Here is a 27,080-nt window from a genome sequence, read left to right as displayed (position 1 = left end):
GGCTTCTTAAAGACTTGCTAAGCACTTGCATGCTTCTTTGTGGAATCAATCCATAGTCCAGTTGTTACCTGCCATTTCATTTTCCTCCCTTACCTGCAGGTATGCAGGGAACCGCAGCAGCGATGGATGGTCAGGTAGATCCAGGCACTGTGAGAGAAGCAGCTTTGGCTTGGAGATATTGCCCATACCTATGATTAGCGGGGATGAGTGTCCTCCAGAAACTTTAAATAAATCTATCAAGTAATCAATATTTATTTTGGTGAAGAAAAAGGTTTTTGCCTATTAAATTTATTTTAAGTTTGAAAAAGCAAACCTTAGAAACAGGCAAGTAAGGAGGAACCTTTTTTAGATGGTCTATTATCACTATACTAGAGGTGCACATTTGCTAATGTAATTAAGGATCAATTAGGAATGCTTTATGTTTCACAGCAAGGAAAAGATGCTGATTCTGCTGCTTAAGACTTGGGCTGTGATATTAGTGAATCAAGTTCTTCCTCTGTGACTCTGATTTAGGCCCGGATCCATAAAGGGGCTTAGGTGCTTAAAACATGACTTGGCTGGGGTTTATTCACCTAAGCCACTGAGTGCAGTCTCTGGAATTTGACATACTGCTTTACACGCCTGTTGTTAAGCAACATTCTGCTTTATGTGCCGAAGAACGGTGCAGCTGCTCACCCGCCTGCCCCGACCTGCCTTCGGAGCCAGCGTGCCCCGGCCCGCGGGCGGCCCCGGCGGCGCAGGCCTCCCGCCACCGGCCCGGGCCTGAGCTCCTTATGTAACGGCCGGGGGAGCCGGGGCTCGGGGCGCACAAGCCAGAGCAGCTGACGTGTGGCGCAGGGGCCATCTGCCGCAGCGGGCAGTGGAGGCGGCCAGCGGGAGCGGGCCAGGGGTCTGGCACAGGTGTCAGGGCGGCGCTGATGCCAGGCCGGGGTGCAGCGCCGCGGCCCCGCCCCGAGGCCTGGCACTTCCCTCACGGCGCTGCCCCGGCCCGTGGCACCCCTCCGCGGGGCTGCGCTGGGCCAGGCCGCGGGGCCGAGCCGGGGTAAACATAACCCCCGAGAAGAGACATTGTTTTTAACCTGGTCAAACTTCCTACGTAGCTACGCGAGCAGCGGCCTGGACACAACCGCGGCGGCTGCCCGCGGGCGGGGGGGCAAGCAGGGCGGCTGACGAGCCAGCTCCCGCCGCCCCGCGCAGGTGCCCGCTGGCAGTGAAACCGCTCGTCCCTCAGCACGGGATCCGCAACCGGCGGCACGGCGTTCCCTCCACAGGGGCTGCTACCTGCGGACCCCAGCGGCCGGGCGGGCAGGCCCGCGGCCCCGCCACCTGCCCCCTCGCACGAGCGGGCTCACGGCGCCTCCCGCCCCGCTGGCGCGGCAACGGGGGAATCCCCCCGCCCGTGAAGCGGAGGGGGCCGGGGCGGGGCGGAGCCGGCGGCAGGAGGCCGAGCTCGCCGCTATAAAAGCGGAGGCGGCGGCAAGTGCTCTGCCCGCCGTGCTCGTCTGTCTGCGCCGGCTGTGACCGCCTCAGCCCTCCCTGGCCGCTAACATGGCGCTCTCCGGCGACCCCCATTTCAAGAAGCTGCTGGAATGGCATAAGGCGAACGCCTCCAAGCTCGTCCTGCGGCAGCTTTTCGAGGCCGACAAGGATCGCTTCCAGAAGTTCAGGTGAGGCTGGGCGGCCCCCACCCGCCCTCCCCCGCGGCTGAGCGGGGCAGCGGCCGCCCCCGCCCTCCCCGGCCACCGCGGCGGCCCGACGGGCCCTCGGGCTGCCGACACACGGGCGCTTCCCGACACACGGGGCCCGGGGCCTGGCTGCCCGCTCCCTCAGGTGGGCGCCGCCGGGGAGCCGCGGCCTGGCCGCGGGCGGGAGGGATGCGCCCGCCCGGCTGAGCCCTGCGCCCTCCCCCCGCTCCCCTCCCTGTGGCCCCGGGGGGGGCGCTGGGCCCGGCGGGCGGGCGGAGACGCCGCACCGCGCACACACGCGGCTGCTCTGCTCGCCGCCGCCCCCGCCGGCGTGCGGGGGGGGGGCCGGGCCCGGGGAGAGCGGCTGGAGCTGCGCCGGCCGGCCGGAGGCAGCTGGCAGGCCGGGCACATGCGCCCGGGGCCCGGAGCGTCCCGCCGGGAGCGCGGAGGGCCAGGGCCGGGCCGGGGGGGGCGCTCCTCGGCATCCCCCGAGGAGGGCGGCCGTGCGCGCTTGTCCTTGACTCATCCTTGCAGCAGGGTACGTGCCGGGAAGCACAGCGCCGGGCCGCGGCTCGCACAGCGGCATTGTGGGTCCTTCGCTCCTCAGCCGCTCGCACCCGCGTGCTTAGTCATGATAAGCTCCGCGATAAAATCGCGAGGAGCCATCCATCCCCCCCGCCTGCCCCTACCTGTCAGCAGCGCGGCCGTGCCAACCGCTGCCCTGCGACGGGGAAGGGGGGCGGCGGGGAGGCCCGGCCCGCCCTGGCCTCTTGCTGGCCGCCTTACAGAAAGCCCATTGCACCACGGTTTTGCTAGAGGAGGAAGAAAGAAGTGGTGGCAGGGTGGTAACGCCCAGCGGCTCGTCCTCCGTACACCGGAGGCTGTGCTGGGAAGTCGTTTGTGGTTACGCTGTTGGACTATACGATCTGAAAAGTCTTAGTAGCATGTAACACATCCCTGAATTGAGTTTTAAAGTGAGGCTGGGTCATACAGCGAGCTTGTGTTATCGAGTGTTGAGATAAGACTTGTTGCGTGTATCAGGCTTTTCATTAGCACCCTAGGTAAAGTGACTTTATTCTTACCTTTGGAGTAGGTTAGATGGTTCTTAAATTGTAATGAAACACTGCATACAAAGTCCTTCGTACCAGTATACTGGAGTTAAAAATCTCATTTACATTGATGAAAAAGGTGTGCTAAATGTTTGGAGTATTGAATACATCTGGATCTTCTGAAGGGACTTTTTATACTGCTAAAGGGATTTATTAGTATTACGTTATATAAATGTACTAGCTCTTAGCTAGTAGATCTAGTTCTGTTTGCACATTTTCCTTATCTCTGGTGTATTCCAAGAGACTGAATTTGCTAACATCCTTGGAATAAAGGAAAGCTGAAGCAAGCTAGCTAAATGAATGAGAAGGTGTAATCAACAGGTCTCTTATAAGTTCCTTCCTGAACGGCTTAAGCAGGTACTCTTATTGGGGATAGCTCTGCATCTTAATCTCGTTGGCTGTCACTTTAATATTATCCAAGCTAATCTAACCATAAAATACACTCTCTCAATCTCAAATACTCTGTATTTAATTGCTTTTGAGAATGTATAATATACTTAAACTTCGAGTGTTGCGCTGTCACTGTGTACAGCTCACAAAGGAGAAGATACTTGACAATTGTTGTTTCAGGCCCACACACTCATGTCTAGGATGTTTTCTCCATGCTGAAAGTAGTCAGTGTGTCTCCCAGAATGTGTTCATCAGGTTTCTTGTGAAACATTCTTTACCAAAGCTACTAGTTTCAAATAGCTGCCCAACTTAATGTCCTTTCGTGCAGTCCCCAAGGATAGGAAACAGTTGAAGTGTTTTTAGTTTACTTAATCGATCTTATGCCTCTTTTCATGATTTCAGTCCTGTGTCCTGATGAACCAACATATTCTAGATGACCAGGAGAACCTTCTCATAGCAAAATACAATTGCTGAACTAAGAGGCTGGGTTAGTTTGACAGATCTGCTTGTATCCTTCTCACTGATTGCCACTTTGAGTCACATCAGCAGCATGATGATGGGTAACATCTGCTGAAAGCTTAAGCAGTCTGGAGGTTTTGCCACAAGGACCTTACTGTAGTTTGAATGCACACCTCTCCTCATGTGAAATGAATCTTTGTGAATAAATTTCAGTTAGGTCTGCTAGGTATTATCGTGGAAATCGTTGACTATCTCCCTTCCTTTAGAAGGAAAAGAGAAACTTATACCTATGTAAAAGTGTTTCCTGGTACTCGTTCTGGGGAAATGTCAGACTGAAATCTGAATATTTTATCTCTCAGCAGAAGCATCTATTTCATTTTATTATAAGAACCTTACACTTGCTGATTGTGTCCTGCAGAATGCAGATAAAAGACACTTTCTTCCTTTTGTGTGTGTGTGTTGTCCCCCTCCCTCAGGATTTGTATATCCTGATTTCTTGACTGGGAGTGTAGTTAAACCTGTAAGGTATACCTTCGGCTTTCTTTGGTACCCAAGTGTAGGTACAGTGGGTCTTGACAAAGTGGGTTGTTCACTAGAAGAGCTCTTAATAGATTTGGAAGGAGTAGAACTGATAAGGTGCAGCCATCACAAAATTCAGCAGATAATGGACACTGGATGCTGATTAAAGTATTCTTGATGCAAATAACTAGTGCAAGATAAGAAGCACTAGTATTATACTCCTAGTTGGCTTGTCCATTGTGAAGGATTGGAAAGAGCCTCAAATCTAAATGTAAAACATACCACCAGGGAATCAATATGTAATAATACTTTTAGGGGTTGCATACAGCTTTTCTAGGTTGTGTTTAGTTGGGAGATAAAATCGTTCGGAGGTGCTACAGGTGATCTTCTGATTAAGGGCTGCATCACTTAAATGTGGATGTGGCTTACGTGACCAGGCTCTTGTTCCACCTGGGTAGTGCTACTGTTAACTACTGCATTGCAGAATGGGTGGTGTAGCAGAAAGCTGCTGAGCTGCAGGGGTTTGGGCTTCTGCTTAAATAAAAGGTGGATTTCTTGGTGTAAGGGTTTAAAATGAGATTGCATTGCATACTGCGTATTACACCTTGTGTGTGTGAAGTTAAGATCTGGTAGCCATTGCTTGCTTTTTTTTATTATTATTTATTTTTTGCCTGTCTTGGGATGCCACTTTCCTGCAGTTTGTTCAAACAAGTAGTGATTTGAATCCAGCCAGAATTTCATGGGATACTCTGTCTTCTAGGTCTAATGAGATTGATTTTTTTTTTTTATTTGTAAATGTAAAATAACAATGAATTGTAGAAGTAAGGCGTATGCCAAGTAAACAAAGAAAAGATTGTAAAGACTTCATGGCGTAGAACAATGGGGAAGACTGTTGTTCTATATTAAACTGTAGATGAGAATTTTAAGACTTCCACCTCTCTAAACTGAGGAGGTATTAGTATACTAATGACTTTGCTATATCATTAGTAAAATATGTTCAAATCTGAGACGTGTCTGTAAAAAAAAAAATTGCATCACATGTGAAAATGAAAGACTTGGTGGACTTGTTCTTACTTTACTTCTTTATTTTTTCAATAAATAGCAAATCTGGCAGGTGGAAGGTAACAGTCCTCCTTCCCTTAGCTAGCTGTATTCCAGCTGTCCTTGGGCTGGATGGTCAGGGTTTCAGGATTACTGTTTGCAGCCCACTGAAGAGAAGGGTGATTATCAGTATTGATACTGTTTTTCCTGATTTGCCACTGCCTTGTCTGTACAAGAAACACTCTTCTGAGACTCTGCTTGAAGACTTCTTCCTTCCTTATTTAGTGTCTTGTGTTTTAAGACCAGAGAAAGGACACAGAGTCATGAATTGTTAGATTGGAAAAGGCATTTAAGATGGAGTCGATCATTAACCTAGTACTGTCCAGTCCACCACTAATCAAGTTAATGAAACCACCCAAATGTCTAGGCCTTGCTGATTATTGCTGTTATTCCAAGTTCAGCCCCATTCTTCTTTCACAGAATCTTGCCTGCTCTGTCATATTATATCTGTTTGGAATAGCAATTATGCTATGGTTTGTCCCTGTGAATTCTCTGGCATGTGTGGTCACTAAAATAACTGCGTATTTTTGTGCTCAAATCTTGGGAAAGAAAAAGCAGGGGAGATGATGAAGAATGTGGAAACATTGAGAATTTAGATGCATGCAATTTCCTGTGGCTTGTGTCTGCGGAGCAAAACTGAGAGTAAGGTATAAAAGGCCTTCTGTGCCTTTTTAGAAGGCCTACTGAATTACTTACAGAACTTTGTGTTCTGTGTATATTTGGCTGTAAATGAGTGCAAAGAAGAAATGAGTAGAAAAGTGTGCTGTAAAGGACTAGAGGGCCTGTAGAACTTTGTGCATGGATACAAGGCTAGTAAATACAAATGGGCTCACTCTATTCTTATCAGACTGTCATTTCTGTGTTTCATTTCAGGTGTAAACAAAAAGGTGCTTCTGTTTTCAAGTGTTAGGCTATAGCTTTCAGATTATGATTAGCTGACTGATTTGGAGACTTCCACTGGAGTCAAGTAGGACAGTGAGACTGCTATGCACAAATGGGGTTTAATTCTGCATAGTATTTTACAGAATGTTTCTGTATGTGGAGTTACATGGACTTACAGATCGGGTTTGTTCAAGTCTCCATATAAATAAAAGAATGACTATATTTGTTGAAAGGACCTGTAGGAAGACAGTTTAACTTTTAGCAGCAAAAGAATGTAAGCTTTTTCCTATGATATATTGGGGAAAAAACAAATTATTGCTAGAGAATACTAGTGGCTCTGAAAACAGAATGTGATTGTTCCAACTATGCATTAAATAGACTTTGTTATATTTGGACTTCAACAAGCAGAGAGTGGACACGGTAACTTCGCTTGTTGAAAACTGTGGTCTTCAATTAAAATAATGTGCTAGTAGGTCATTCTGTGAAACTTGGGGGGCAAATCAGTCCCTCAGGTCATCTTTACTAACTTTGTATAATTAGGATCCCAATCGTCTTGTAATGTGTAGAGGAGTTCTCACTGTCTTAAAACAGTCACTCTTCAGGAATGTGTAATTAAACCACCTGTTTGTTTTGACAGCTTGACTCTGAATACTGATCATGGGGATATCTTACTGGATTACTCAAAGAACCTTATTACAGAAGAAGTGATGAAAATGCTGATGGAACTGGTAACTCTTTAAAATGTTGAATTAATAAACCAAAATTTTTAATATTCTAGCACTGCTTATATACATATAGCTCTGAATTGGAGAGGCCATCAGAGTTAAAAGGTGCAAGGCCATTTTCCAATGCACAGATCTGTCCCTTGTGCTCACTGAAAGGATTATGTGTAACAGACCAGCTGGCAAATGGTGCTGTTTACTGAAGTCTGCAGTAAAATAAGACAGATGAAGTTGTAACTTGAACTGTTATAACATATGAAGTTGTAAGAGTCTTCTGTACCTGCAATTGAAACAATACTTCATATGTCATGCAGCCTTAGTTTTAACATGCATTTGCAGTTGGGTGCATTTTAAGTAGTTTGTCACTAACTTTAGTTTATCCTGGTGTCCATATTTACAACTCTTCCTGAACTACTGGTTCAGCCAAAGGCTTAGACCAGGTAAGACAGACTTCTCCGCAAAACCAGCCATAGCAACATTACTTTTGCTATGCTTTGGTTTCAAAAAAAATTAAAAATACCAAGCTGGTACAAAGAATCATTGAGTCCTGTAGCAGTATGACAAGATGAAACTGAGTAAGATGGATTCATTGCATCTTGGTAATTCAGCATGTTGCTGTGTAATCTCTTAAGGAAATAAATAGCCTGCATAAAAACACTTGTTCTTAAAATTAGAGAACTGATTTTTTAAGCTAAAATCTAGTGAGTCTCTTAATGTGATTTTTATTTCACTGTCTTATGTGGTAAATGTTCACACTCTTTATTGTAGCTGGACCTTTGTAGTACACGTTGACTTCCTACTATTTTTAAGAGGTATCTATTTTTGTATTTCTCAGGCTAAGTCAAGGGGTGTGGAAAGTGCCAGAGAGCGCATGTTCAGTGGAGAGAAGATAAACTTCACCGAGGTAAGGCTATTTCTGTCCGTGGTTCTGTCTCCTCAGTTGTGCCTGTGTGTTACAGATATTCATGCATCTGTGTAAGGAATCTTGAAAAAGCTTACTCTGATTGCTGGTTTAAAATGCTGGGTGGTTGTAATTTTTGCTGCACTACTTACATGAGAAGTTTTTACAGCTCGGACAAAGAAGAAAATGTGTTTGAATAAAGCTATTCAGTCCTCCCTTCAACACACATCTTTATTTTTTTAGGGATTTTGGTGGTACATTTTTCCTTGTTTTCTCTTTAGTTTTTTATAGAGAGTAAAACAAGTCAGATCTTGCAAAGGGCATGGAGCAGAGTATTGCATTCTAGGTATCTGTTACATGCTTTTGCCTAATGTCAGTGTTTGTAAACTTCAGTAAACTGCCTGCAAAGTTGTAGTGAGGGTTGTGTAAGACTTCCTGCTTTGGGTTATTGATACTACTTATCTTCGGGTACGTTTAACAGCAGATAGTATAAACAGTCTTGGGAAATTGGCTGCCTATTTCAGTAAGAGGGTGAGTATCTTCCTTCTTGTAGATCTGAAGGTTGTAATTATCGTGGAATCATTTAGGTTGGAAAAGACCTTTGAGATCAGCAAGTCCAACCATTAACCTGGGACTGCCAAGTCCATCACTAAACAATGTTCTTAAGCACCACATCTATGTATTTTTTAAATGCCTCCAGGGGTGACAATTCCATCAGCTCTCTGGGCAGCCTGTTCCAATGCTTGACCACCCTTTCTGTGAAGAAACTTTTCCTAATGCCTAGTCTAAACCTTCCGTGGTGCAGCTTGAGTCTGTTTGCTCTTGTCCTGTTGCTAGTTACCTGGGAGAAGAGACCCACCCCTGACTGCTTACAACATCCTTTCAGGCAATTGTAGAGACCAACAAGGTCCCCCCCGAGTCTCCTTTTCTCCAGGCTAAACACCCCCAGTTCCCTCAGACGCTCCTCATCAGACTTGTGCTCCAGACCCCTCACCAGCCTCGTTGCCCGTCTCTGGACACACTCCAGCACCTCTGTGTCCCTCTTGGAGTGAGGGTCCCAAAACTGAACACAGTACTCAAGGTGCAGCCTCACCAGTGCTGAGTACAGGAGGACAATTGCTTCCCTTGTCCTGCTGGCCACCCTGTTTTGGCTACAAGCCAGGCTGCTATTGGCCTTCTTGGTCACCTGGGCACACACATGCTGAGCTGGCCATCAACCAGCACCCCCAGGGTAACCTTCCCTGGCACCGAGGTCAGGCTGATGGGCCTGTAGTTCCCCAGATCCTCCTTCCGGCCCTTCTTGTGAGATGGGCATCACGTGGGCTGACGTCCAGTCAGCTGGGCCCCCCCTGGGTAGCCAGGGCTGCTGATAAATGATGGAGAGGCTTGGCGAGCTCCTCCGCCAGCTCCCTCGGTGCCCTCGGGTGGATCCCATCCGTCCCCATGGACTTGAGCGTGTCTAAATGGAGCAGCAGGTCACTGGCCGTGTCCTCCTGGACTGTGGGGACTTCATTGTGCTCCCCGTCCCTATCCTCCAGCTCAGGGGGCTGGGTACCCTGAGGGAAGCTGGTCTTGCTGTTAAAGACTGAGGCCAAGAAGGCATTAAGTACCTCAGCCTTTTCCTCATCCTCCGTGGCAATGTTCCCTGCTGCATGCAATGAAGGATGCAGATTCCTCTTGGCCCTACCTTTGTTGCTGATGTATTTGTAAAAAAAATTTTTGTTATCTTTTATGGCAGTGGCCAGATTAAGTTCTAGCTGGGTTTCACCTCTCTAATCTTCGCCCTGCCCAACCTCACCACATCCCTGTAGTCCTCCAGAGCTGCCTGCTCTTTCTGCCAAAGGTCACAAAACTCTCCTTCTTCCCCCACCAAGTCCCAGCCAAAGCTCTGTTCAGCCAGGCCGACCTTCCCCACCGGCTCGACTTTGGGCACATGGGGACGGCCGGCTCCTGCGCCTTTAAGGCTTCCCTCTGGAAGGATGTCCAGCCTGCCTGGAGCCCTTGGCCCTTCAGGGCTGCCTCCCGAGGGACTCTGTCAGCCGGGCTCCTGGACAGGCCAAAGTCTGTCCTCCGGAGGGCCAAGGTAGCGGTTCTGCTGACTTCCCTTCCTTACTTCCCCAAGAATCAGAAAATCTTGTCATTTCATGATCACCGTGCCCAAGATGGCCTCTGACCACCACATCACCCACAAGACCTTCCCTGTTCACAAGCAGCCGGTCCAGCGGGGCATCTCCCCTGGCTGGCTCAGTGACCAGCTGTGCCAGGCAGTTACCTACCACATGCTCCAGGAACCTCCTGGACCGTTTCTTCTGTCCTGTATTCTGTTTCCACAGACATCTGGTAGGTTGAAGTCCCCCAGGAGAGCAAGGGCTAGTGATGTTGAGACTTCTGCCAGCTGCTTGTAGAATGTTTCATCTGTGTCATCATCCTGGCTGGGTGGTCTACAACAGACTCCCACCAGGATACCTGCCTTGCCGGCCCTCCCCCTGATGCCCATAAACACTCAACCCCATCACCATCATCATTCAGCTCTCGACAACCAAATCACTCCCCGACATACAGGGCTACCCCACTGCCGCAGCCTCCTTGCCTGCCCCTTCTGAAGGGTTTGTAGCCACCCACTGCAGCGCTCCAGTTATGCAAGTTACCCCACCATATTTAAAAATGTTTTATGTTCAAATGTTAACTTTCATGGTTAAATCTTCACTAAAACATACAGGAAACGAATTGTACCTTTTTCCTGAAATTAAAGAATAGGATTAAAACTGAACTTGACAGTGAAATGTGATTTACTAGTCTGCCTTAAAGGCTGTTTAGTATGTTTGGGTTAAATTCACAGAAATCAGTATTTCCTTTGACTTCGTTATTGACTGACTTAACTGTTGCACAAGCTGTTTGCTTAAACTAACTCTAGTATTTGGACATTGTATTGTTTGTGAATGTTATATCTGTAAAAATGCACAGGTAAAAACAGGTACAGCTTCACTGGAGAAACAGTTCACCTTCCTTCTATATTAATGCCTTCAATTCATAGAGTTAATTCTAGTTTGTGAAAGAAGGAAGTGAGAAAAGAGGGTCCTAAGTCTTAAATTTACTTGAATGTTGTTGTGTCTGGTGTTGCCTCTCACTAGGCTCTTGTAACACAAGTTATACAGGGTTAGCCCATCTCAGACCATGTATTATGGAGTTAGACTTTGTTGTCTACGTGAGAGCAAATACAGCAGCTGAAGCCTTCTCAGAAAGATGAAGTTTTCCCAGAAAGCACTTAAACACAATATTAAACTGTGACGTCTTTAGCTTCTGCTGCTAGCTCTCTATCTTGCTACTGTCCTCATGTGGCAACTTGGTGTAGCAGTTAGCTGCATGATGACTTTAGGAACATGTTTTTCATTATCAGCTTTTCCTTGTTTACAGTCGGAAGTTGACTTGGAATTAGATTTCTTGTGTTTAATTTTTCCTGCTTGTATAGAATATCAGATCAAGTTGGTTTGGCTCTGAAGTATGAGCATGTGGACAATGTGAAATGGTCATGAGACCTTAAACAGGATGCTGTCAAACAGCATGACTAAATAAACCTAAAGCAGTAAGACAGAAGGGAGCTGCTTAATGGCAAGAACTGACTTGTCAGCTACTCTCGTTCTGATTTAGAACATTTTTTAGTTATTTGTCTTAATACTTAAGATTTGTCTGTATTTGGTTCTGCAGGCATTGGCTGTATGGTGTGTGCTTATGTGGAAATTCTTCATAGTGCACTCAAGTGTGTTATTGCCAGGTGTTTGTCCCATATGAGTTCAAACTTGCAGTTTGCTATGGCACAAAGACAGTGCATTACAAGGTAGTGCATATCTGACCACCCATGTGGACAGTCTTCATAGCCCACCTGATATTTAGAAGATAATTCTGTTTAACAGTAGAAATCAGGACAAATACAACTGCTTCTCTTGATAAAGATTTAACTTCCTTCAAGCCTGATAGTGAGCAGTATGTACCATTCTGTGGCTAGGTGTTGCAAAAAAATTGTGTCTATTATTTAAGTGGGTACACTTTGATAATTAGCAACTGCAAGAGCTTTTTTGTATTCCAAGTCAGTAACCACAGACTCGATGATTATTGAATTGGCATTTGGTATTTAAATCATAACTTGGCAGTTCACATTGTCTGTGTTGTCTTTGTTCACAGTGCCTCTCTCTATAGTGAGGCACAGTGAGGTGGAGCAGACTAATTTTTTAATTTGTTCATTAGTATTGGCTTAACTCCTTCATTCTAGCTTAAAGCTGTTAAGCTCCTGAACAGGCAAATCATAGGCCAGATCTCAGTGCTTTGACTTGTGTAGAAGTGTGGAGAATCAATACATTATGTTGCATGCTAACAGCTTGGGTTTTTTTTTCTCGTAACACAGCTAGCACCTACATTTCTGGCATGCAAGTATTCAGGGAACATTTAATTGTGGGCAGTGGCTAAAATCATGTGGCTATTATATTCCTTTTTTGTCAAATGTTTAGAGAAATTATGTATTTGTCTCATATTCCTATAGGCAATGGACTGCTCAGGATAATGGAAAAAATGTCAAGAGAAAATAACCTTGGCTTCTTGTTATAATTGATTCTCAGTATTGTCTTTAATAGGAAACAACTTCATCCTTGTATACCTGAAGCATGCCAAGTTCAGAGTACTGAATATTGCTGAATTTTGAACCTCAATCTTTCCAAGGGATTTTGAGCTTTCTTATCCAAGTAAACAGAGAAACTATTTATTTACTTTGCATATTATATGCTTTTGTAAACTCTCTGCACTGATGATGTGAAATGAGAAGGTGATGTAGATAGCTGGTGATGAATGTGTGTATATAAACTAGTGCCCTACCAATTACAGTTACTCTAAAGGATTTTTAAGTCTCGAAGGTTGTACTATCTGCTGGATGAGGCACCTGAGGCCCCTGGGTATAGTTTGGAAATGGCTTCATCAGGTTTTCTCCCTTATTGTTTCAGAACCGAGCTGTGCTTCATATTGCTCTGAGAAATCGTTCCAATGTGCCAATACTTGTGGATGGGAAGGATGTTGTTCCAGAAGTAAACAAAGTGTTGGACAAAATGAAACACTTCTGCCAGGTATAAACTACCACCATAGCTTATTTTTCATACGTTTGTTCTATACCCAGCCAGATTCTTACATGTGTATTGCGAAACATTGATTGTAGGCTGGTTCACATGAATTACTGTGCCCTTGTTTGAGGCTTATAATAATTCTGGCTCAAGCAGGGAGTTGGAGCTGTTTCTAGTATGATCACTTCTTTCTGTTACCAGTTGGGTTTTTCTTTAATGGGTTCTCTAGGTCTTGCTCTTTTAGTAGTAATCTTGCATTTACTTCAAAAGTCTCGCAAATCACTTAAGTACTATTCAAATACTGCCTTATTTCTTGCTACTTTTTCAACTACTTAACTGTATCAGGTAGAAACTGCCTCTTAAAATTTGTGTAAAACCAGGAGAGAGGTAGAAGCTCCCAGCTCACTTGCAATTTGATTATGCTTTACCTAAACGAGAAGTTCTTTAAGACTATTTTAGGTCAGATACCTTTATGATTTGGCTTGCAACTTCGGCAGCATGAAAGTTTTCTGTTCCCTAGTTAAGTACAGCAGTGAACTGTTATCTTCAAATATCATTAATTGCTTTTTTATTCTGTGTATCTTGAAAATGTAGGCATCTGTGAGATCAGCTGAGGAAATGCTCTGATGAACTTCATAGAGCACTAACGAAGTCAAATTTATGTGTGATAAAACTAATGGGTAAAAACTCACTGAATAGTTCTGGTGCATTTTAAATATGACTATGAGGAACTGGACCTACTTGGCTGCTATTGTGAGTCTCATCCAGGTGGTAGTGGCCAGTATTGCTGCCACCTCATACTTTTTAACTCATACAAAATGGGCCCGGGTTATGTCTGGTTCCTAATGGATAAATGCCAACAAAACCACAATAACTGACACTAACTGGTCCAAACTTGGTTGTTTCTTCAGATAATGTAAGAATTGAATGACCACAGAAACGCAACAGTCTTTTTCCCGCTGTAGAGTTCTTAGCTGATTAAAATTTTGGTGGTAATGCAAAACCAGACTTTCACTGGTGCCTCCTTCTTTATTGCTAGATGGTTTCAATCATCAGAGCATGTTCTTAATGCACAAGTTTTTTTCCTTTTAGCTTAATTTCTCTTGCCTTTGCCAATACTGCTGTAAATGCTGTCCATGTGGAAGGAGAGCTTGATCTTGCAGTGTGTTTTAAATATGTGCGTTAGATTTCTAATACTTCGTGAAGTGTCATCTTTGACATAACCAAAGGTATAGCTAAGAAGTTAGCTCTGAGTGCAGTCTTTAAAGTCTAGAAGCTTGAAAGTTGTCTTTGGATGCTTTCTACATCAGTGCCTGAAAACACAAACTATTTCTACTGTTAGAATCACTAACTTCAGTGTAAGTATAAAATAGTCATTGCAATTTTCTTTTGCCACAGAGAGTCCGCAGTGGTGAATGGAAAGGGTACACTGGAAAGGCGATCACTGATGTGGTCAATATTGGGATTGGTGGCTCTGACTTGGTAAGCTCCTGACTTCTATACATTTTCCACATCTCTTTGTGTGTGTATGTGCTTGCAGTGAAGATAAAATCTTATTGTTGCTTCTATCCAGGGCCCTCTGATGGTAACTGAAGCCCTGAAACCATATTCTAAGGGAGGCCCTCGTGTTTGGTTTGTATCCAACATTGATGGTACTCATATAGCCAAAACCCTGGCTGAGCTTAAAGCAGACACTACGCTGTTCATCATTGCATCAAAGGTTTGTCTAATACAAGCACTGGGGTGTGATTTTTCTCTGACTGTAAAAGATTCCAAGTAGAGATTTGTCCACATGAAGGTCTAGATGAGGGACTTCTAGTGTGGACTACTCTAAACAGGCCTGCTGTGATTCACCCTAAACTTGCAGTAGAAGCTTGTGTTGCCACTGAAATACTTACGGATCCAGAAGTCAAGTGCTGAAAATGGCTTAACCTAAACAAGTGAGGCACATGAGCAATTTCACGTTGTCTAGCATGTATTTCTCAGTCAGTAAAAGTTTAAGCTTTATTCACAAGTTGATTTTACTGTACTTCTCTGTGGGTGCAATGTAGGATCCGATGTAGTTACTTATTTGAAATTCAAGATCTTGTCCCATTTCTTTAAGGTTACTTTTGGTCCTTTATCTTAAGTACGTTGTTGTATTTTTTGCATTAATGAATTGCATGTAGTGGGAACCTTCATTCCGTTTTAGGGTAGTAACAAAATACCTTCACCTAAATAACTTAAATGCTGAGTTCCTTGGGCATAAAGGATATACTAATATATAAGTATGTACTTAAGCTGCTTTACTTAGGAAAAGGTAGTTAGTCTGCTGCTAGTTAGTAAGATGACACTTATTTCTGAATATGGACTTAATAGCTGCCTTTTAAGGTCTTGCCTTGGTAATAACTTACTCTGTAAACGTAACTGTTAGCTGCCATCTTCCTTTGAGGAATGCTTCTGTCATGGCAGAAACAACTGGTAAAGACAAACTTCATAGTTATGTAACTTGGGTTGCTTTCATTTGTAAAGCACAGTGGAACCTTTTTGCTGTTGAAGACTATCTGCAACAAATGAACATGTGTGTAATGCTGGCCATGCTCGACAGTGACGCTCATTATCTCATCTTGGCAATACCGCAGCCGAGCAACAACTTATGGAGTAATCAGGAAACTTCACAAGTAATACTAATGGTCACTTAGAATAATTGAGTTCAGGGATCACGGTTCAAAGGCTTAGAAGACTGCCAGATTGAAAGAGTAACACTTCAATTTCTGTTTGCCAGATAGTAGTTAGATAATTGGATATATTTGGAAGAGGATGAATGGCATTTTTTTGTTTTCCATAACAGGCTTGTGTTTCATAATGAAATATTTCTGGAGGTGGATGAGAGTAGGTTGAATCTAATGTTCACCCTTAAAGCTAAATTTTGATGGTTGAATAAATCAGAATGGTTGTAGATCTTTGCAAAACTGCATGACTGAACTTCTGTGCACACTTCATGAAGCAGGAAAATGTTCTGCTCTAATCAGCAGAACAAAATTATGGCAAGAGTCTTAGAAATGAGTGTTCCTACATGAAAACGTAGGAATGGAAGAACAAGAGGACAATCAACTAGGTTATGTTGTTTTGATGCCCAATTAGTTTGTTTTTAGTTGGATGGTAAAACTTCATGTTTAGTGGAAGAGTAAAGTGGAAAATTTTGGTCTCAAGGTTTTGCATAACAGTTTGGGGGAGGGAAGGCAGGAAATAGGGAATAATTATTCCAATTCCAGATAATGTGCTTGTTTAGGTAAATCTAGAAACACTAGTCTTTAGTGGATTGATAAACCTGCTTTTTAGCTGAAATCTGGCAGCAGTTGTCTATTATGAACATCTAGACTCACTCTGCTCTGATTATCTGGAACAAATGATGTTTTAGCAGCCTGAACTTGTGTCAGTTTTAAATCATGTTTCACATACTTCCTTATTTTCTGATGTGCAGACTTTCACCACCCAAGAAACTATCACGAATGCAGAAACAGCCAAAGAGTGGTTCTTACATGCCGCTAATGATGTAAGTCTAACATGTTTAGGTTACATAACAGAATGCAACAGCTTTTCATTGTGCCGCTTCTCCCTGGTTGTTCTGTGCGCTTTGGAGCAGAGTGAATAGCTGCCCAAATTCAAGCCATATAGCTCAGTGAATGCTGTATATATATCTCATTTCATGGATAGTGACAGGCTGTTACATCTGATCAAAGTGACAAAACCACTAGTTTTTGATTATAAATGATTGTCACATGTTGTTCCCTGAAATACTACCTGTTAAGTAATAGAGCGTAGCATTTGCCTTAGAACTGGGTAATTAGTGGAACCACTGATACAGAAATCCAGGAACATGTTTTATGTGGCATTACCTTCCAATTCTTGGCAAATACATTAAAAATGAAGCTATGATTGAATAACTAACATTTCTATGTCAGAGGGCAGTGCTATGAATAGAAACCTTGTATTTGTCTCATTCTATCTCTAACCTTTAAAAGAAAAAAGCAGATACTGCCTACTCAGGTAATTAAGGTGGTCTTGAACCTGTTCCAGTCAGAGTAGCTGTACTTAGTTGGGAAGCTGGGCTTTGAAATACCCTGTTAACCCTACTGGTGCAGACAACTCAACTTTGTTCACCAGAACACTTACTGAAAGACCAAACTCTATATTTAGAGCTGGAGATTTATCAGTAAATCCAATTGTCTTTATCTTCTAACTAGCTGGAAGGGTAGCATATGTACAACGAACTCTACCTACTCCAAACTGGTGGTAGTAATGTTCCAAACTGATAACATACTCTTATGGAAGTCGTGTGCCACTCTAAGTAGTGACTGCTTCCAGTGGGCTTCATGTATTCTGATAATATTCTCAGAATGTTATCTTCAGACAGGCATGCTGCCAAATCCCACACTGAATGTGAATAAGGTGATTTCAAGTTGATAATGTGAAAATAACTGATAGTCAACAGTGTTTAAATGTGAATGGTAGCAGATCATCTTTATGACAAGAAATAAAAATAATTAGCATTCTAGATCTAACAGTGTTTATTTTTATTAAGCCTTCAGCTGTGGCCAAGCATTTTGTTGCCTTGTCTACCAATGGTGTAAGTATAACAAATCTATTTTATCTTTTCTGTGTATCTTTAAGGTGTTCATTTTACAATCCAGTAAGGAAGCCTATCTTTTAAGACAGTTACTTGAATACCAATAGTCATTCTTCCTCTTGAAAGGAAGCATTTTTTTTCTACTGAAAATAACTTAACACTTTTAGAGTAATGAACAGTATCAGGATTTGACGACCTTCATTATAGTTTTTTGCTTTTTCTGCTAGAGTTTGAAACCTGCTATCAGGTCTCATACTTGAAATGACTGTCCTGTTATTAGTGAGTGTTACCTGTAATTAATTGAACTGTGTGTGAATACAGTTATGTAAATAAATAGTATTTTCCTAGACCTCTGAAGTAAATGCTGAAGTGATGCAAGTAGTTTGTGTGAATAATCTGTAGCATATGAGTATAATGTTCCCTGATGCGGTGGTTCATGCAAAGTATGAAGTAGAAGGACCAATAGCAATTAGAAAAAGACTGCAGTGGCTGAGAGGCTGTTGGGTACTACGATGTGAAGTTCCTTTTTTGTTATGGTTCTGCTAAATGTAGATGGAATGTCAGTCCAACTCCTAACTATATTACCACTTTGATCAGAAAATAATGTATGTCATTGATTTTATCTGAGACTGCTGAGTAGTGATAGGTGGAAATTAATGTTATCTTCTTCTGGTGAATGCTGTATATTTTTTAAATAGAGGATGTAGTTGGGGAATTGTGCATTTTATAGGTATCCAACTTGTGTGTTCGATTTTCTAGACCTAAAGCTTTTTAAGAATGTTAGTTTTACTTATGATGTTCTTACATGCTTTTTTTATTATTCTAGCCTAAAGTTAAAGACTTTGGAATTGACCCAGAGAACATGTTTGAGTTTTGGGATGTAAGTAAATGTTTTATGTTGTGTGGTAGATGTTAACTGTTAGGATAATCTAACTTGCTTCAGAAAATGCTAACTAGATCTCGGGAAACTGCCAAAACACCTAAATTATACTAGTTGTGTTCTATGTACTGAAACATCTGGAAACTTGTAATTCCAGGCAAATTCAGAACATGTCAGATAAGCAAAACTGTCATGTCTCTTGACCATTCCATTAAAATGGTGCAGTCAAAGGTCTGAAGAGGAGCCTTCTATATTCCTGGCTGTCTAATCAGCTGTTGGGTAACAGGAGATACAAGTCTTAGCTTATTCCTCGTGTAAGTAGTTATTATAAGCGGTGACATTTGACGGTTGGGGTCCACTGTATATAATTTAGGCCTGTAAAGGTCAAACATCAGAACCAGGAGCCTAATTTGGTATTTTTGTAGCAGATAGGTATTTTAAGTATACTGCCCTTATACTTAACTAGAAACAGCTTGGTTTGCCTCATTGACTATGTGCCTGACAAACTAGTTTATAAAGCTGCTCTTTAGAAATTATCTAGAGCATTACCTTTCCCTAGGTAGTTCCATAATCTCATTGCAGCAGGCTTTATCTATAGAGGAGTGATACTAGGCAAGCAGTTAATACAAGCTGCAAACTTAGTGTTTGGAAGGGAACTGGAATCATCAAAGAATCTGCTTCAACAGATGTTACAAATTTTTGGACGAGCAGGGTAAATTTCAAGTCTCAAATAATTGCATACTTAAGGATTTGTTAGGGGTCTACTGTAAGGTGCAGGTTCCCTTGACCATGCCATGTAATGTGTTGTGAATTATTTCCAGAAACAATATCTATTTTGCTGAAAATAGTCTAAACATATGCTGCTATTTCCTAGTAGTTTGAGTTTAAAAACCCTGTGGTTACTTCTAATGTATAAATCTTTTGCTTTCAGTGGGTTGGTGGCCGCTACTCTCTGTGGTCTGCCATTGGTCTCTCCATTGCCCTGCATATTGGTAAGTGTTCCTGTGATGTAACAATGCCAAGAACTAGTCTGTTTGCTTCAGGAACATAACTCATTAACAATAATGAGTTATGGATCAGATTTGGGGCAGATACTCTTTTACCCACCTACTCTGAGTGATTGGATGTTTGTGCTAAAAAACAACCTATAATGCATCAGAAATGTTGAGAGTTTTCAGTACTGTAAATGCAGTTTTGGAAATTACCTGTACTTAGGTACGAATAGTAAAACTGCATCTCTTAGTCTCTCTCACTTGCATAGCCAAAAGTGCCTGATCACTTAAAGCCACGTCAGTGAAAATCACACCTTGCAACTGATGTTCCTAAGCTACTTAAAAGTAGTGTATTTAGTTTCTGCAGGTATATACACACTAACCATTAAAAATCCTATGTCTCCAGTTCTGCATTTGAGCTCAGTTTAGCATTGTTAACAGTCTCCTCTCATTACTTCCTTTTGTCCCCAGTACCTGTGCTTCTAGGCTAGAGGGCCTGATGATACAGGAATGCTGCTTCCATCTTCAGTTGATTGTGGCACAAATGTAGACCCTCAGGATTGGTCCCCATCTACCTTTTATACTGTTATTGTAGCATTGGCATATTTGTTGCAGGTGGAGAGTACACAGTTAATGTGAAAGAGCTCGAAGAACTGCTGTTTCTTGTTGAGCTGGCTGTTCAGGAGTCTTGGTTCCCTCATCACTACTTTCAGATATTTCAAGTCTGAAACCATAATGTCATTTTAATAAATTAAAGCTAGAATTCTCTTAGACTGAGGTTAGAGGAAACATTGGTTTTGATGGTTTTAGAATTATATGAGTAGGAGTTTTCATATGTAGAAAAACCAGTGCGAACAGTAAAATAAACTTCAGGCACTTAGTGTTTTGTCTGCAATAAACTGTTCATCTCTGCTGTCAGACAGATTTGGTGCTGACTGCTGACATGCCATATCTGCACTTCTTGCTTTTATATCCGTCATCTCCCAAAGTTGGCTTCTGACCATAGGTAGAGCTGCTGCTTTGTCAAACACTTCATCTCGATTTTTTCCGTATAAGAATCAGGATTTCTGGTTTTGCAGGAAAGGATGGAGTTAGATAAAATACTCATTAGTGAAAAGAAATGATTATTTAAATACCTTAATTATAGAGCAGAGAAAAATGGGGTGAATTAAGAGAACAAGGAAGGGAGGGGGGAACCTTCTTCTTTGAGAAGACCTTATTACAGTTGTTTCGCCAGACCAGCATAGAAATCCTTACTGTACTACCCTTGCCCTGTTATTCTGGGGGATGTCTCTCCTACTGTGGCTGTGAAGTCACTAAGTGTTCGAACTTGCTGAAAACTATGTAGCCTTTAATAGAGAGCCTGGTTTTAATGCCTCTTCGCCTTCTAGTTGCTCATTTTGCCTGCATGGGGATTTTAGGCAAAGGTTTTTGAAGTATGTTTCATTAAGTTGAACTTGCTCTGAAGTCCAGGCTTTAATCGTAACTAAATACATCTGGCTTATGGCATGCAAATTTCAGGAGAAGTCAAAGTGCAGCTTTAACCTTGATTAGTAGTTGGGAGCCTTGCTGCATACCAGAAATCCCAACTGTTTTAAGATTGCCTCTGCAAGAAAAATCAAATTTGAGTTGTGATAGTAAATATGAACTGACTTTTTTCCATTGTTAGGTTTTGACAACTTTGAGAGCCTGCTTGCAGGAGCCCACTGGATGGTGAGTGTGGGATCCCTATTTCAGATTTGTTCCTCTTAAGTGTTTTAGTATGATAACTGGCGGCAGGTTTCTAAAGTTTAGCTCCCCGTGCCCTCTCGGTGCTTCCAAAATGACTGTGCTTGGGAAGGTCTCCTTGGATCAAAACAACAATAAAAACAGTTTTAGTGTTGGGAGGGGTGACAATTGCTTCATCAAAAGTGTAACAACATATGTGTCACATAGGATAAACACTTCCACACTGCCCCACTGGAGAAGAATGTGCCTGTTCTGTTGGCCATGCTGGGCATCTGGTATATAAACTGCTATGGATGTGAAACCCATGCCCTTCTGCCCTATGACCAATACATGCACCGCTTCGCTGCTTACTTCCAGCAGGTAAGACTCAGAGTAAAGGTTTCATGAAGGAATTATGTAGATATGCTTCTGTCCTAGTTCTAGAAACTGAATGTATGTTTCTAGGTTAAAATTGCAATCGCTTAAATTCATGTTATCAAGGACTTAGAGACTGGTGCCGAGATAGATACGAACTTATCTGCTCAGATAATTTCGCAACATTTTGCCCTCAAACATCTGTTATCTTGATGTCTGTAAATGAAGCAGCTGTATGTCTTACGAAATTACAAAATTGCTATAACTCATTGTAGTTAAGTCTGTATGGAAACTTGTACTAATACTGTGTGGTTCTGCAAGAAAGCTAATATTGCCCTTTCCTTTTAGGGTGATATGGAGTCTAATGGCAAATACATTACCAAGAAAGGTTCTCGTGTGGACTACAGTACTGGCCCTATTGTGTGGGGAGAGCCTGGCACCAATGGGCAGCATGCTTTTTACCAGCTTATTCATCAAGGTAGACTGAAACTACTCAATACCTTGTTTTGGAGTTGAATTTTGAATGGCTGTAAAGCTGCAAGAGTCTGCAGAATTGATACTGGTTTAGAGGTTGGGCTCTTATCTAACGCAGCATCACATTGCTATGGTGCTCTTAATTAGTGACTTTGGAAGATAACAAGATGCAGGTTTTAACTGTACAACAAGGAAGGTCAGCTAAAGCTGAAACTACTGAGCTGTATTGTCACTTTCCCATGCTGTTTATGAAAAAAAAAAAGCTTTTTAAAAATATTTTTGAAGTGGCTGTGTCTTCCAGTAATTCTGAAAATGGGGTGAGAATTGAAGTTTTTTCTAAGACTTTCCTGTTGCAGGGTTATTAACGTGGCTTTTCTTACAGGAACTCGCATGATTCCCTGTGACTTCCTGATCCCAGTCCAGACCCAGCATCCAGTCAGAAATGGCTTGCATCACAAGGTAATAAATTGTCAGTGCACCCATATTTTCTTGTGGCTGAAGGCATTGAAGCTTCTTCAGTATTGCAGCATGTGAGGTTTTTTGTATGTCCCTTTGAAACTGTACACATGGGCTGTCAACATTCACAATAGATTTGAGAATATCTAAGTTACAATTACATGTTACGTTTAATATATGTGATACAGTGGTATTTTTGTTCATGAAGAAATTGCACAGTGCGTGAGGCAGGTCAGTGGTGTGGCCTGTTGGCTTACTGAGGTTGCAAAGTGTTGAACAATTAAGTATTTGGTGAGAAAATTCCTTGTAGAAATTGTTAGGAGTGTAGTTCTTGCAGAGTAGGAAGGAACAAATTCTCAGAGTTGATGAAAACTTCCTCAGAGATGCTGTTGTGAGTCTTAAGCTCTAGGACAAGTGAGTACGTATACTAGCGTGGCTAGCGTGATAGCCTTCTACTCATAGATATTTTTTTATTTGTCCAGTTTTTCTAGTTTAATTGGATTATCCAACTAAGGATTTTCAGTGAATTGTCTAACCATTTTTTAAGTTCCGTAGGTGGAAACATGTCCAGGTCTACTGTTACTGCATACTTAAAAACAAAAAAATAAACCCACAAAAAAACCCCAAAGAGACCCCCAAAACATGTTTCCTCACTAAATTTCAATCTTGTCATTATTTCAGATTACAAGTGCTATTTGAATTGTGTAATAATAACTTTTTGTCAAGTAATGCTAAGTACAGGTGAAAGTTTAGGACATGACTTTGCAAAAGAAGGGAAGAAAAGGTTTCATTCTACTGTAGATATAGTAAGAGATGACTTCAGTGTAATGGGTATGAATTTGCAAGTAAGAGTAAGTATGTCTTAGTTTGTTACATTGATTAACGCTGTGCCTGGCTTTCCATGCATATGGTGTGGCGTGGAATAGAAGTTTAGACTGTACTGGATAAAAGGGTGTGTGAAATCCTGGCTTCTTTGTTCTTGTTGGGAGGCTTGCTGTCAGTTTCAGCAGGGCAGGATTCTGCAAAAACAGTCCTGGTTGTCTTGGGATACCAGCACTGTTAAAACAGTAATCAAGTCTCCTGGCACTCTGAGGTAAAAAGCGATAGCAGGCATTATGCAGCTGAAACTACTGCACATCTTACTGCCGTAGTGTTTAAAAACGAATGTAGTAACTTTAGCCTAGGTCTCAGTCTCCGTTCAAGCACTGGGTATTGCTGGAAGCAGTACTTGATTTGATACATACATTTCTACTTGCCAGATCCTTTTGGCCAACTTCCTTGCTCAGACTGAGGCCTTGATGAAAGGAAAGACCGCTGATGAAGCTCGTAAGGAACTTCAAGCGGCAGGACTGAGTGGAGATGCCCTGGAGAAGCTCCTTCCCCATAAGGTAACCGGGCTCTGGCACTCGACAGCGTTCCCCGGTTTAGTTGGACGCTGTGGTGGGGAGGGAGGCGTCATGTTGCTGCGCTGCTGGACGGAGTTTGCTCATGGGGCAGTGCCCTCCGGTGGCTGTGAAGAGCTACTGTCGCGATAGCTGCGAAGATTAAGATACAGGTTCTGCTTTGTCCAGTCTCATGGTGCTGTCTGTGAATGGCACTCTTGCTAAAAGGCTGCTGAGCTGGAAGCCTTTTTGAGGCATTTCAGGCAAGATGAGCTACCTCATCACTGCCCCTGGGATACTGACTTGTTGGTTACTTTCTCTAGCCCATAGTAGCCAGTAATGGTGCTTGGAGATAACATTTTGCCATTGTATTCATAATAAACCATGAAAATGGATACAATTTTTTGGTTGAAGCTGTTAGCCTTTAAAGCTTTCAGCATTTTGTATTTGTTGCTAGTAGATATAGTCCAGTATGGGCTGCAAGGAACATACAAACGGCAAGTTTCTCATGTAAGTTTTACAACATATTAGATAACACCGTAACTCTTGTTTTGAAAGGTCTTTGAGGGAAATCGACCAACCAGTTCCATTGTGTTTACAAAACTCAACCCCTTTACTCTGGGAGCCATCATTGGTAAGTAAATGGATCTCTCATCTGTGAATGAGACTTTCTTTTATTTATACTTTCTGATAAATCTTCTTTTCTGATTACAGCCATGTATGAGCACAAGATATTTGTTCAAGGAATTGTTTGGGACATTAACAGTTACGACCAGTGGGGGTAAGTAGTCTTGATCAATTTCTTGCATACTTGCTGACTGTGGTATTGCTTAATCTGTCATGACTTAGAGAGAAAAAAATAAGTGTTAAACTTCGAGCAAATTATTATAGGATAGTTTTAAATGAAAACAGATTTTATGGGGGTGAGTCACCATGTATCCTTGTTCAGCCACGCTTAATGACTTCGTAGATAGAACTTCAGCTAAGGACCTTTGTTTAATTTGACTAAAAAAAATACTATGAATGCAGAAAAGAGGCAGTAATACTGAAAAAAATAGTCAAGCAGGCTGAACATGTTCTAAGAATTAGAAAGGGAAAATAATTTCCCTTTATAGAAGGGAAAATTTTCTCTAGAAATGTTTACTAGGCAGTTTGTATGGCATCTGTGAAGCAAAAGACTGACCACTTAATTTACCTGTACAAGAAGATTCTTGGCAGATGTGTTTATATATAGGAGCCGTAGGTCTGATGCAGGCTGCACCTGTGACCAAGGTTCATGGTAGAGCTCCATGTGGAGAACAGCAGCTTTATGAGTTTTTCACTTTATCCCTTTTAAAAATGGAAGACTTAATAAGGAGCTAATCAGGTTCTTTTTAATCTGTAATAATACTAACTGTACAACATGCTGTATGAGGGCTTATCCAGGACAAAAATTGGGAAATGAGTAAGATTTTTCAGGTGAAACCTGCCTGAGCTGTGAGGGGTTATTTTGAAGAGCAAGTTTGCTTTACAGGCCTAGAACAGCAGTTTACACTAAGCTCTTTTAAAGGCTGAAGGATAATTCTTTGTGAAGATTTTCTTGGAGCTATGCTACCAGAGAAAGTGCTTTAACTAAAATACTGCGGTAGAAATTGAAAATGGAAGCTGGCTGATAAAAGCTGATGTATCTTACCAATTTTGAAGTCGGGGTGGGGTAGAAATAAGTACAGCTTTTACTGCAACACATTAGAATTTAGAATGGCATCCAAAACTAGGGAATGTGGGGATGCTGTAGAAACAACCTAGTTTCTTGTAGCTGTTGAATTATCCTAGGTTCTTGCCCTGTGTGCTGTAACTCCTGCATAGTGTGTTGTAGTGTTGGGGAAGGCTACCAGGCCTGCAGCTCGGCTGTTGTTTACTGTTTTGGTGCTACAAATCAGTGTTCTGAGTGGATGTAGTGTTCAACAGTGAACAGTAGCAAGCTGAATGCATTCTGCATAACACAAATGACTACAGAAAGGGAAAAGACTCTGCTTAACTTTTAAAACAAAACTTTCTCTCTTTAGATGTCCTGCAATTTAAGAGCTGTTTGTTTGGCTAAGCAGCTGTGATAACTCCAGCTGAATAATAACTGACTTTGTCAGTGATTTCTGAAGGGAAAAGCATTCATCATAGTGTTTGCTGCCAAGTTAACTGGCACCTATTTTTAATGTCAATAGCTAATAGTAAATACTGTAAGTTGTTAGCACTAATGTTTTTCTTTCTTCTGATTTTTTAAATACAGAGTTGAGCTTGGAAAGCAGCTTGCCAAGAAAATTGAGCCTGAACTGGAGTCAGATGCTCCAGTGACATCTCATGATAGCTCAACAAATGGGCTCATCAATTTCATCAAAAAACACAGAGCCTGAAATAAAAGATTTGGAGGACATCGACAATCCTAACCACAGAACACCCAGACCTGTTGTAGTTGTGCTTTTTTAGCCACTTCTAACAAAAATAGCACTTTACAGATGTAGCTTCTTCACTTGTTGCAGTTAACCTTGTTGCGTCAAGTGTTACAAACGAAAACTAGGTTTGTGAAACCCAGAGGCTGTATAGTTGCTTTCTATTTTTGTGGCTGTTAATCTGTGAAGTGCAGCTGGTATGTTCCTCAGTTCTTATCCCTCAACTTCCTTAAAAGTGATCATGTATTGATACTAGAAAATAAAAGGTATGATGGATGAGTAATACTTCTTCACTTTGTATCTCTTAAAATGCAGACCTAGTAACACTTGCCTCACTGACTATCTGAGGTTCTCTGAAGCCAAGAACTAACATGTTGTTTTGGACTGGTTCTGCTGTAAGCTACAAACTAGAATGTGTTCAAAGAATCAAATCTTTAGCTGTAGATTGTTCAGGTTGAATAATTTGATGCATTTGAGCAAGATACAGGATTTTTTCAAATGCTACTGTGAAAAGGAAAACTTACTAGTGTTTGGTAAAATATCTCCTGATGTCTCTGTAAGCTGTGGAAACCCTATGTGGACAGCTATCAAAAAAAGGAAGAAAGCTCCTGGAGTGATAGTAGTATCTTAATGTTCCGAACAGTTTTCAAGCATTTGTAAAGCAAAAGCTTGGGATTGCTTGCAGAAGAAATGTATTTTTGGTGTCTTCCAGAGGTGCTTTCTCTCACGTTTAAATCAGCATCAATGTTCCAACAACAAAAAAACAACCCAGCAAACTATTTGTAAACAAGTTGCTTATATCCTTTTCTCACTCTCTGCCACTGTTAACCCCTCTTTGCTAGCAGACTGGCATGCTATGGCGTTTGTTCTGTAACACCTTTAATAAAGGTAAGACACAAGCATTGAAAGGAG

At 42.2% G+C, this 27,080-nt stretch overlaps 1 protein-coding gene across 1 annotated transcript; it reads left to right on the top strand.

Moving 5' to 3' along the window:
* Positions 1-1,416: 1,416 nt before the first annotated feature.
* On the top strand, positions 1,417-26,451 carry GPI (glucose-6-phosphate isomerase). The gene is made up of 18 exons (XM_040615184.1): positions 1,417-1,667; positions 6,783-6,873; positions 7,703-7,771; positions 12,757-12,876; positions 14,269-14,352; positions 14,444-14,590; positions 16,334-16,405; positions 17,435-17,479; positions 18,306-18,359; positions 19,291-19,351; positions 21,021-21,064; positions 21,287-21,439; positions 21,782-21,911; positions 22,290-22,366; positions 23,623-23,751; positions 24,304-24,379; positions 24,460-24,526; positions 26,009-26,451. The coding sequence occupies exons 1-18, from the start codon at positions 1,549-1,551 to the stop codon at positions 26,130-26,132; spliced, it is 1,662 nt and encodes a 553-aa protein (XP_040471118.1). The 5' UTR covers positions 1,417-1,548; the 3' UTR covers positions 26,133-26,451.
* The last annotated feature ends 629 nt before the right edge of the window (positions 26,452-27,080 follow it).

This window comes from Falco naumanni, chromosome 15 (genome assembly GCF_017639655.2).
Source record: "Falco naumanni isolate bFalNau1 chromosome 15, bFalNau1.pat, whole genome shotgun sequence".
Classification (NCBI taxonomy): Eukaryota; Metazoa; Chordata; class Aves; order Falconiformes; family Falconidae; genus Falco; species Falco naumanni.
Note: the sequence above shows the minus strand (reverse complement) of the source record. Positions and strands in the feature narration are given on the sequence as shown.

Excerpts from the sequence above, each read along its gene's own strand:
- GPI (XM_040615184.1), top strand. The coding sequence starts at position 1,549 with ATGGCGCTCTCCGGCGACCCCCATTTCAAGAAGCTGCTGGAATGGCAT. Across the intron at positions 16,406-17,434 it reads TCTTACATGCCGCTAATGAT|CCTTCAGCTGTGGCCAAGCA; the intron begins GTAAGTCTAACA and ends ATTTTTATTAAG. Across the intron at positions 22,367-23,622 it reads GAAATGGCTTGCATCACAAG|ATCCTTTTGGCCAACTTCCT; the intron begins GTAATAAATTGT and ends TCTACTTGCCAG.